This window comes from Equus asinus, chromosome 21 (genome assembly GCF_041296235.1).
Source record: "Equus asinus isolate D_3611 breed Donkey chromosome 21, EquAss-T2T_v2, whole genome shotgun sequence".
NCBI lineage: Eukaryota > Metazoa > Chordata > Mammalia > Perissodactyla > Equidae > Equus > Equus asinus.
The window spans coordinates 29,133,345-29,145,477 of NC_091810.1; the positions used below are offsets into that span (position 1 = coordinate 29,133,345).

The 12,133-nt window shown below is 41.4% G+C and overlaps 1 protein-coding gene across 1 annotated transcript in view; it reads right to left on the minus strand.

Moving 5' to 3' along the window:
* Positions 1-4,127, minus strand: part of GXYLT2 (glucoside xylosyltransferase 2) — an 84,471-nt gene extending 80,344 nt beyond the window's left edge. The window contains exon 1 of the mRNA XM_044754885.2: positions 3,698-4,127. Within this exon, the coding sequence (XP_044610820.2) occupies positions 3,698-3,972 (275 nt within the window). The 5' untranslated portion in view covers positions 3,973-4,127. The remainder of the gene's footprint in view (positions 1-3,697) is intronic.
* Positions 4,128-12,133: the final 8,006 nt, after the last annotated feature.

Sequence of the window (12,133 nt, forward strand, 5' to 3'; positions counted from 1 at the left end):
ACAATGGCAGAGAAGCCCCACAGAACCCAGAGCTAGCCTCAGTCTCCCTTGGAAACCATGTTTTAAGAGAAAACAGCAATATTCAGGCCAACACATGAGAAAAAGAATAAAGTTCAGGAAAGGGTTGAGGTTGAGTAATGAGAAAGAGTTCTAGGCTAGAGCCAATAAATGAGAAACAGTGATTTTGCAAGAGACGGCACAAAGGGCTCAGCACCAGCTATTGTTAGGATTTTGCAGCTAAACTTGATGATCTCATCACCGGATCATCAAATTTCAGAGCTGGAAGAGATCTTAGAAAGCTTTTGGATTGATTTGCTCATTTTACAGATGAGGAAATTAAGGTGAAATGGCTCCGGACTAGAACCCAATTCTCTGGACTCCAGATGCCAAATTCTTTTTTATATTGCACCGATTGGCAGTTATATTAAACTTCCTTTTCCATATGTAGGCTCAAGGAGGAGTTTTCAGAAGCAAGCTGGAAAGACAGTCTTTTAAAGTCTAAAGTTTATTCCCAAGTAAAATGCTCCTTTTAGAATCCAGTTCCATGAAAAACAAATCATCTCGATAAAGTTTATTCCCAAGTAAAATTCTCCTTTTAGAATTCAGTTCCATGAAAAACAAATCATCTCGATAAACTTTTCCTCTTATCATTCAGTGACAATGAGGCAGCCCATCATGGTTCCCTTTTTGACATGGCTGCCAGGAAGCTTAGAGCTAAATTTAACACTCAATCCTCATAACAATAGTGGCCTCAGTTTTTGACTAACAGTACTTATTTCCCCCTCCTCTTTATGACTTTTCATTTTTTTTATAACTATTTCAATGGCCTTATTGTATACGTGTTTTTTACTGTAAGTCATCTCAAATTCTTTTTGGAAGTCAGCCAGGTATAAGTCACCAATAAACCAAAATAGAAGGAAGATTTCATTTCTCTTGTGCGCTGGAACTCCTACTTACAGTGTGGTGTCCGTTTTCAGATCCCACCCTTGACCTGAAAGCTGACCTTACCTCCCAGCTTTGTATTTATAGAGGGGGCCGGCCACCGCAGGACAGATTGCATACAAATGACTAGTTATAAAATTGTAGGGTCTGCCTGCTAACTAGGCAAGGCCCTGGAAACTTCTCTGAAATGAAAACAAGATGTGGAAGGAGAGCGCTATGTTTCCTGCGCTGACGTGGCAGAACTTCACTTACAGCAGTACCCCCGGGGGAGGCAAGGCAGCCCGGTCCACGGATGGTCAGCAGGTGGTGGACTGTGTCACATCCAACTCCATGCTTTCTGCTGACTACTCCCCAGGCCCGAGAAATGAGATCACGGAGCCTTCATCTCCTCTGGATTCTGGCCACGTAAAAGAGATTAAAGCACTCGTTTTTCTGAAAACACGAGGCTTTCTTTTCCCTCCCTAAAATGAAATTCCTCCTAAACCACAAAAATTTAACCCAGGCGGGATTAGGGGAGCAATAAAGGAGTCCATGCAAAGATCTTTCCTCCTGCTCCCTTACCGCTTCAGAAGCTTCCGTCGCCATTCTGTCCAGGTAGTAAAAGAAACATTAATAAGTCCCAGAAAATGTCAACTTCTCCAGAGGACGCTAGATTTTCATGTTTATGCATTCCAGCTCGAGACTTCCTGTGGCTTTTTTTGTTTTTCCTGAATTTGCAAATTTGTTCTTTATTCCTATAGTGTTGGCCATGATTTCCATGATAATCGAACGGATATGTTCAAAAGAAAAATGGCTTCAAGACGTACTGTTGCTCAAGGAAATAGCCCTTCCCTAAAAGATCCATTTGGATTCTGTTCACGATCTCTTCCTGGTCAGAGCCAATTTGTTTAGATAGAGACAAGAAGATGCTGTCCCCACGTTCCCAACACCTTGAAGAATCAGACAGTCGCAAAAACCTATGATGTTTCTTTAGAAAAATTCTCAGGAAGATAACGAACTGCAGGCAAGACGTGCAATGCAGGTAGGACATCAGCACAGAAGGTAAGTGCTCTCCCTAGGCCCTCAAGACTGCCTGGATCTTTATCCCTAACTACCACGTGTTATCTATGAACCTTGGACAAATCGCTACATCTTGTGCCTCACTTTCTCCATCTGCAAAATGGGGATAACATTAGTACCTGCTTCACAGAGCAGGCTCTCACACTTTGTATTAGAAACAATGGGAGGGCTTGTTAAAAACAGATTACTGACCTCACCCCCAGGGTTTCTGATTTAGTGAGGCGGGGGTGGGGCCTGAGAATCTGCATTTCTAACAAAGCCCCAGGGGATGCTGGTGCTGCCAGTTCAAAGACCACACTTTGAGACCCACTATCAAGGGGTATGGAGTGGATGATGTAGTTAATATACAGAAAGTACGTGTTAACAGTGACTATTTTTACGTACTGCTGTTAGCACTGCGGCTGGCAAAAGGTCAGCTATGTTACATGGTGTCAGTTATCACCCTACAAGTTGTCCCGTCAACTTACAAATCGTAGTACACTTGTAGTTGAACTGTAATATAATCCATTATAAAAAATCTCAGTATATAAGAGGGGAAGATCCTGTTAAGTTTCTAACAGAAATATGCTTATTTTAAAGAGTGTACACATTCATGAGGGATTGTAAATGGTTCTAAACACTTAAAACCGATGCTATAGATCATTGGGGGTTTTCCCCCTAAAACTTGTCAGTACCCATCTGTACATTTATTATGAGGCAGAAGAGAAACAAAAGCTGACACAGCTACTTCTTGAGGTTTCATGCCTTTTCTCTTAGTTACAGTAAAAGCGCCCAAACAGATTAAGCCATTATGGTCAAAAAGAATTCTTCAACTCATTTCAAGTAATTAAGGAGCCCAGCAAACACAGACGTTGCAACGGCAGTTAGAAACACCGACAGCTTCGAAAGGGTAGAGGAAACGGAGCCGCTACAAGAAAGGGGGATTGTTAAAAAAAACTCTCCACAACAAAGGAAATGAAGGCAAATCCCTAACCTGCAGGCGTTCCTGCAACCCCAAGGACAAAGATACGACGCTCTGATGAAAAGCTGCGGCGTGTTCAGCTTTGTGGAGAGAAAACCAAACATAATGTCGAAGGTTAAGATGTTTTCCTTGTAGGACTCTCAGAGTAGAGTCTGAAACACAATGAGGAACGGGGAACAGGGAAACCCCCATTCTGTCTTTCCCGTGCCACGCATCACTCCTTCCAAGCAGAAAACTTATTTTTAGTGAACTTAGGTCGAGTGCCTCTTCTGTTCTAAGCGTAGGGCGATCCGAGGTTCAATGAGAAGCAGCCTGTCTTTGGTAAACAGCTAACTTCAACTCAATCAGATCTAAGTTTTTGGTAAAAATACTCCAGTGAAACATGAGAATTAGATAAAGCATTCTTGAATCGTGATGGCTTTTGAAAAATTAAACAAGGGGCGCACGTTTGCAAGATTGCAAAAATACGCCTTGCCTTGACAGTTAAAAAGCGTAACATACAAACCACTTTCCCTGACACTTCTCTTCCACAACTGTACGCGATTATCAGCGCTGCGCCGTAAGGACGTCACGAAGGTGCTTCTTCGTGTCTCGAGAGGTAAGAAACAGAAGTGGGCAGCCCGTGGGTGAACTTGGAGTCTGCCCCTCTGGACCAAAGCCTCCCTTGGACTTGGCACGGATGGAGGGAGTGAGACACCGGTCCCCAGACGGGATTCTGGGGCTGCCACGACTCACCTCGCCAACTTCTCCATGCTCGCCGCGCCCCGGCGGCCGGCTCGGGGGCGCGAACGCGGGGGCCGGCGCCTCCGAGCGCCCTGGCCGGCCCTGGGGAGGGCGCCCGCGCCCGGGAGGCGCTCGGGGGCCGGCGCGGGGCGGCGCTGCGGGGCGGCCGCGGGGCGCGCGGGCGGCGCGGGGGGCTCGGCGCGGCCGGCGCGCAGGGACAGCAGCGTGAGCAGCAGCGCGGCCAGCGCGAGCAGGAGCAGCGCCGCCGCCTTGCTGCGGAGCTTCATGGTGCGGCGCGGCGGCGGCGGCCCCCGGGCGGAGCGGCCCCTCTGCGCATCGCGGCACGCCGGGCGGCGGCGGCGGGGCGAGCGCAGCAGCGCGCGGCGGCCACCTCCTCCGTCGCCCGCCCGCCAGGGACTGGGCTCGGGGCGGCCGGCGGGCGGGCGACGGAGGAGGAGGAAGAGCGAGGGGAGGAGGCGCGAGCGGGGCTTGAGGAGGAGCAGCCCGCGCCTACCGTACTGTGTGGAGTAGCGGCTCGTCCGCCCACCCACCAGCCTCCAGGCGCCTGGGCTTCAGGTAGCGCACCCTCAGAACCTCTCCCTTCCTCATTCATTCATTCCCTCCCTCCCAGTCCACTCCGTTCCCCCATTTACTTCCTCATTCCCTCACTCATTCACTTACCCTCCCACTCCATCCGCTCTTCATCTGATTTCCTCATTATTCCATGCTTTTCCCCCCTCATTTATTTTTATCCGTCTGTCCACCCACTCACGCACCTATGCATGCATCCGATCAGGCGGGGACATCTCTGTCCTCTTTACCCAGCGCGGAGCCCGGCACTTGGTGGATATCTGTTGGATAAAATCACTCCAGATCCATGTAGTCTAAAGAAATTAAAGAATAAATCTTAGAGTCTGAGTTTGAAATCTGATTCTGCTGCTTACTGGCATGGTGACCCTGAGCAAGTTGCACAACTTTCTTGAGCCTTCATTTCCTAACGTGCAAAATGGGAATGATAATACTGCTTTCCACAGAGGCATTTTGTGGGCATTAAATTAAATAAAGCATTCAAAGAGACTAGTACAGTGCCTGGCTTGCAATAGGTACCCAATAAAATCTCTGTGATTAGTGCAATAAAATGTAGTTTATCATATATACATAAATGCAAATGTTACTTTCTTTCTGACATAGATTTGAGGTAGAGTAATAACTTCACAACCCAGTGTAGGAGTGGATTCTTCTGAGACTTTAACAGCCGCAATCACCGGATCAAGGTTCCAGAATTTCCCAAATGTTCTTCCATGGCATCCCCAGTCAGGAACCTGAAGCATTAGGGCACATCCTCTTATTATTCACCATGAAGGGACAGCCAGCATTCTATTAACCCTCTTTTCTATATGGCTGGAGAACAATGAACACAATTTGTAACAGTGTCTCTGAGTTTCTACAAGATTCCATGTTACCTTGCAAATCATCTAAAATTCAATCATATTCTGAGTCATTCTCATATTAGTGTTATATTTTAATTCTTTGAGAACTCAGTGTATTTAAAGTTCTAGGAATGAGAATATTTTAACACCCAGAATCTCTTGGCCAGCAGGTACCTAGAAAATGGCAGGGTGAAAGGTCAAAGTGTGGGTGACAGATGTTGCAGATGAGCAGGAAGGAACAACCCATTGCTTCTCAACAAAGGTAGGGTACCATCCCACTAGGAAGCATCTGGAATTGTGGGAAGGATGTTTTGGGTTGTCTGTCAAATGACTGGCAGGTTCTGCTGGCCTGTGCTAAAACTTCCACATTGCTCAGGACACTCCAGCATGACAAAGAATTGACCTGGGGCAATTGCCCATGTGGGGGCCCTAATGAGAAACATTGGGCTAGGCTAAGGCCTGGTGTCTAGGCCTTTCAGGTTTAAAAATGGCCACTGTTATGTCAGTGTGTGACCCAGTGAAGCAAGAATTCCCAAACTCTGTCTTGTCATCTCCCCTCTTTCTCGAGGAGACATACACAACAAGGATAAAATAAGGCAAAGTGACACTTGATTGTTAGCTGGAGGCTTGGTCTCAAACACCAAAGTAGAACTTGGGACGGCTGGGCTCCGCCAAACAGAAGACTTCGTTTTCTTAAACCCTGCTGAAGCAAAAGGAAGGCCTAATTTATTTCCTTCCCCCGAGTCCAAACCCAAGGTTTGGATTTTTCTGCTCTGGTAGAAAAGTACAACCTCTAATGTCATGGAAAAGGGATTCCCGATCCCATATCTATGGCTCACCAATATTTCTCCCTTTGATGTCTAATACACAAAATGCCTATTTAATTGGCTTCCCCTGGAACTCTATTTTTTTCCCCTGGAATTTTGGCACTCTACTCAGTTGCACAAGCTAGAAATTAGCTGGGAATTATCCTTGGTTTCTCTGTTTCCATCACCTCCTGTATTAGGTATTTATTGTTGCATAACAAGCTACCCCCAAAATTTAGTGGCTTAGGATAATACACATACAATCCCGTCGTCTCTGTGAGTCAAGAATCTGGCAAATCTTAACAGGGTTCTCTGCTTCACAGGCTCTCACAAGACTGCAATGGAAGTGTTGGCCCAGGGCTGTGGCCTCATCTGAAGGCTCAGCTGGGGAAGGATCCACTTCAAGGCTCACTCACACGGTCGTTGGAAGGACCCAGTATCTTTCAGATCATTGGACTGAGGATTTCTATTCCTTGCTGTCTTTTGGCCAGAGGCAGCCCTCCCTTCCTTGCCCTGTCTATCAGGATATGCACATAAGAAGAGCCAGAGAGAAAATGCAGCAATATGGAAGTCGCAGTCTTTTATAACCTAATTTCAGAAGTGACGTCCTCTCACTTTCCCACATTCTACTTGTTAGAAGCACGTCATTAAATCTAGTCCACACTCAAGGGGAGAGGATTACACAAAGGCTTGAATACCAGGAGGCCAGGATTATTGGGAGCCATTTTAGAAGGCTGCCTCCCTCACCTCCCATATTCAGAGAATCAGCAAGTTCCATCAAATCTACTTCCAAAACATGATTGGCGTCTGTCCACTTTGCTCCTTCTGAATTGCCAACAGTGATTGCTTGACAAGGCCAAGCCTTGCTCAGTTCCTAATAGCCTCATTCCCATTGTATTCCATGTAAATTATACCCCTACCCAGTAGTAGGACATAGCTGTTCTATGGCCTAGAAACAATAGCAATTACCTTCTAATCAATCACCTTGCTTCTTCCCATGCCTTCTTCCAATCTTTAAGCCAGAATGATTTTTAAAAAACAAAAATTAAATCCTGTTTCTCCCCTGCTTAGAACTCTTCAATTGTTCTTCATGGCTCTTTAAACAAGTCTGAACGCCTTACCATGGCCTCAAAATCCAGCATGACCTGACCCCTAACTGTGACTCCAACTGCATGTGTTATGGGGCACACCCCAGCCCCACTGGCCTCCCATCAGGGCCTCTGCCATTCCTGGCTCTTAGCTGCCTCGGTGCCTTTGTACCTGTGGTGCCTTTTGCCTGATTCCAGGCTCTGGAAGATACTTCAAGATTTAGGTCTCAAATTAAAGCCACCTCCTTGGGAAGGTCTTTTTGGCCACCCTTTTAAAGGAGCTATTGCTCCTCACATTATTCTCTATTACTGGCTCATTTTGTTTCCTGCACAAAACTTACTGCAAATTGTATGTGTGTGTATACTTATATAATATACATACATACATATTTATGCACACACAGATACATGTGTAGATATATACATTCACATATATGTCTATATATTTTTAATTGAAATTACCTACAGATAGTAAAGTATACAATTCTCAAGTATATAGCTTAATATATCACAAAGATCAAGATATGAAACATTTATAACATTTCAGAAGATCCCTATGCCCTCTCCCAGTGGTTATATTCAAGGGTAATAACTACTCTAATTTCTATAATCATAGATTAATTTTCCCTGCTCTTTGAAACTTTGTATAAATAGGACCATACAATGTGTACTCCCTCCAAAATTTTGTCCGTGAGATTAATTCATGTTTTCCATGTTATCTATAGGTTTGTCTGTATATTTGTTTGTTTGCTAGACAATATTCCATTATATGAATATACCATAGTTTATTATTTATTTATCCCTTTTACTGTTGAGGATAGTTAGATCATTTTCAGCTTTATGAACGTTCTTGTACAAATCTTTTGCTGGACATCAGCACACATGTCTTTGGTATACATCTAAAAGTGGAATTTCTGGGTCATATGATCAGCATATGTTTAGTTTTAGATGCTGCCAAGCAGTTTTTGAAAATGATTGTACCAACTTACACTCCTACCAGCAGTATGTAAGCACTCCAGTTTAATTCACATCCACCTATGTTTGATCTTGTGTGTTAATTTAATTTTAGCCATTTTGGTGGGTGTGTACTAGAATCTTGTTATGGTTTGAATTCTCATTTCCCCCGAGCACCTTTTATATATTTATTGACAATTTGGTTATCTTCTTTTGTGAAGTGCCTATTTAGGTCTTTTACCCATTTGAGGTGTAGAGTGTCTGTCTTTTTCTTATTGATTTGTGAGAATTCTTTATATATGATCAACATGAGTCTTTTGTCATATATACATTTTGCAAATAGCTTCTTTCAGTCTGTGGCTTATCTTTTCACTCCTTTAATGATATCTTTTGATAAACAGAAGGTCTTAATTTAGTAAAGCCCAACTTAATCTTTTCTTTTATGGTTTGTATATTTGGTGTTTTGTCTAAGAAATCCTTGCCTACGTCTTGGTCACAAAGAAATTCTTTTATTTTCTTCTAGAATACAACTGTATGATAGAACTTTTTTGTGATGGTGGAAATGTTTTATATCTGCACTGTCCAATATGGTAGCCACTACCCTCATGTGGCTATTGAACACTTGAAATGTGGCTACTATGACTGAGGAGCTGAATTTTTAATTTTATTTAATTTAAATAGCCACATAGGGCTAGTGGCTGCTATAGTGGATACATGGTTTTAGATATTTTATTGTTTTAGTTTTCATGCGGAGATCTACAACCCATTATGGGTTTTTTGTGTATAAGGTATAAGGTGGAGATCAGGATTTATATTTTTCTATATGGACATTTAATTGACCTATTTGTTGAAAGACAGTCCTTTCCCCAGTAAATTGCTGGTGCCTTTGTCATAAGTCAGGTGATGATTCTAGAACAGAAATGAAGAATGCTGTTGATGGGTCCCTTAGTAGACTGGACACAGCTGAGGAAAGAGTCTCCAAGCTTGAGAATATGTCAATAGAAACTTCCAAAACTGAAAAAGAGACTGAAGAAAAGGAATAGAATATCCAAAGTATGTTACAACTACAAAAGGTGTAACGTACATGCAGCGGGAACATCAGAAGGAGAAAAAAGAGAGAAAGAAACAAGAAATATTTGAAGCAATAATGACTGAGAATTTCCCTCAAATTAATGTCAGAAACCGAACCACAGATCCAGGACGCTCAGAGAACACCAACCAGGATAAACATCAACCAAACTACACCTAGACATGTTATATTCAAACTGCAGGAAATCAAAGGTAAAGAAAAACTCTTGGAAGAAGCCAGAGATAAAAAAATACCTTAACAATAGAGAAGCAAAGATAAGAATTATATCCAACTTCTCCTCACAAACCATTCAGGCAAGAAGAGAGTAAGTAAAGTATTTAAAGTGTTGAGAGAAAAAAATCCACCAACCTAGAAATCTGTATCCTGCTAAATTATCCTTCAAAAGAAAAGAGGAAATAGACTTTCTCAGAAAAATAAAAATTGGAAGAATTTGTTGTCAGTAAAACTGCCAAGTGAGAAATGTTAAAAGAATAGCTTTGGGGAAAAAGAAAATGATATAGGTAAGAAAAACTCAGATCTACATAAAGAAAGGAAAACCATCAGAGAATGAATAAGTTAGGTAAAATAAAAACTTTTCTTTTTCTTATTCTTAATTGGTCTAAGAGAAAACAGTTTGTTTAAAATAATAATAGCAATAATGTATTTGGTGATTAAAGCTTATATATAAGTGAAATGAATGACAGCAATAATGCAAGGGATGGGAGGAAGACATTAGGGCTATTTTATTGTTATAAGGTACTTGCGCTATCTGTGAAGCAGTATAATGTTATTTGAAAGTGAACTTGGATTAATCATAAATGTATATTGCAAATTCTAGGGCAACCACTAAAATAGTTTAAAAAAATTATAATTGATATGCTAAGAAAGGAGACAAATTGAATCGTATAAAATGCTCAGTTAAAACCAAAAATAGCACAAAAAGAATGGAAGAGAAAAATAGGAACAGAGAACAAGGGCAATGAGTCAAAAACAGTAGCAGGATAGATATTACTCCAACTATGTCAATAATCATTCTAAATATCAGTTGTCTAACTACACCAAATAAAAGACAGAGATTTTCAGCATGGATCAAAAAATGAAGACCCAACTATGTTATGTCTATAAGAAACCCACTTTAAGTATAAAGACATATATGGGTTAAAAGTAAAGGAGTGGAGAAAGCTCTACCATGCTAACACTAATCAAAAGAAAGCTGGAGTAACTGTGGTAATTTTGAAAGGAGCAGACTTCAGAGCAAGAAAAATTATCAGGCATAAAGAGGGGCATTATATAATGATAAAGGAGTCAATTCTCCAAGAAGACGTAACGATCCTTAATGTGTATATGCCTAACAAAAGAACATCAAAATATGTGAGGTAAAAACTGATAGCCCTATAAGGAGAAATAAAAGAATCCACTATTACAGTTGAAGACTTTAACATCAGGCAAAAAAACCCAGTAAAGATGTAGCACTGTCAATCTGGATAAATTCACATCTGCAGACTAGTTCATCCAACAAAAAGAGAACACACATGTGTCTCAAGGTCACATGGAGCATTCACCAAAATAGACCACTTTCTGTGCTATAAAACACACTTTGAAAAAATTGAAAGAATATAAATTAAACAATGTATGCTCTCAGAACACAGTGGAATTAAAGTAGAAATCAGTAACAAAAGATAGCTGCAAATCCCTAAAATACTTGGAGATTAAACAACACACTTCTAAATAACATGGGTGAAAGAAGAAATCTCAAGAGAAATTTCAAAATATTTTGAGCTAAATGAAAGTGAAAATACAACATCAAAATTTGTGGGATGCAGAGAAAGCAGTGCTTAGAGACAAAGTTTTAGCATTGAATGTGTGTATTAGAAAAGGGAAAGATCTGAAACCAGTTATCTAAACTTCCACCTTAGGAAACTAAAATAAGAAGAACAAATTATAACCAAAGCAAACTGAAGAAAAGAAAGAAAATTAGAGCAGAAATCAATGATATTGAAAACAGGAAATCAGTAAAGAAAATCAATGAAACCAAAAACCGGTTCTTTGAAAAGATCAAGAAAATATTTAAACCACTAGCCAAACTAACTAAGAAAAAGAGAAGACACAAATGACTGGTATCAAAAAAGAAAGAGGGGGCCGGCCCTGTGGCGGAGTGGTTAAGTTTGTGAGCTTCGCTTCAGTGGTCCAGGGTTCGGATCCTGGGCGTGGACATGGCACCACTCATTAGGCCACGTTGAGGTGGCGTCCCACATGCCACAACTAGAAGGACCCACAGCTAAAATATACAACTTCGTGCTGGAGGGATTTTGGGAGAAAAAAAAGAAAAACAAGATTGGCAACAGCTGTTAGCTCAGGTGCCAATCTTTAAAAAAAAAAAAAAGAAAGAGAGGCAAGCCTTACAGATGCCATGGATGATTAAAAGGATAATAAAGGAATACTATAAACAACTCTATGCCCACAATTCAATGAACCAATTTGTTAGAATACACAATTTGCCAAAAATCACATAAGAAGAAATAGTCCATTTGAATAGGACCACATCTATTAAAGAAATTGAGTTAATAATTAATAAACTTCCAAAACAGAAAACACAAGGCCCAGATGGGTTCATGTGTAAATTCCACCAAACGTTTAAGGAAGAAATTGTATCAATTCTCTACAACTTCTTTCAGATGACAGAAGCAGAGGGCATACTTCCTCAATCCATGAGGGTGGCATTACCCTAATGCCAAAGCCAAAGACATACGAGAAAAGAAAACATCTCTCTCAGAACGTAGAAGCAAAAATCCAAAAAAATAATATTAGCAAATCAAATCCAACAATGTATAAGAAAACTCATACACCATGACCAAGTGAGATTATTCCAGGTATGCACGGCTGGTTCAACATTCAAAAATCAACAAATGTAATCCATCATATCAACAGGATAAAAAAAATCACATGATCATATCACTGGATGCAGAAAAAGCATTTGACAAATTTCAACACCCATGTGTGATAAAAACTCTCAGAACACTAGGAATAGAGGGAACTACTTCAACTTGATAAAGAACATCTGCAATAAACCTACAGCTAACATCATACTCAAAGGTGAGGAA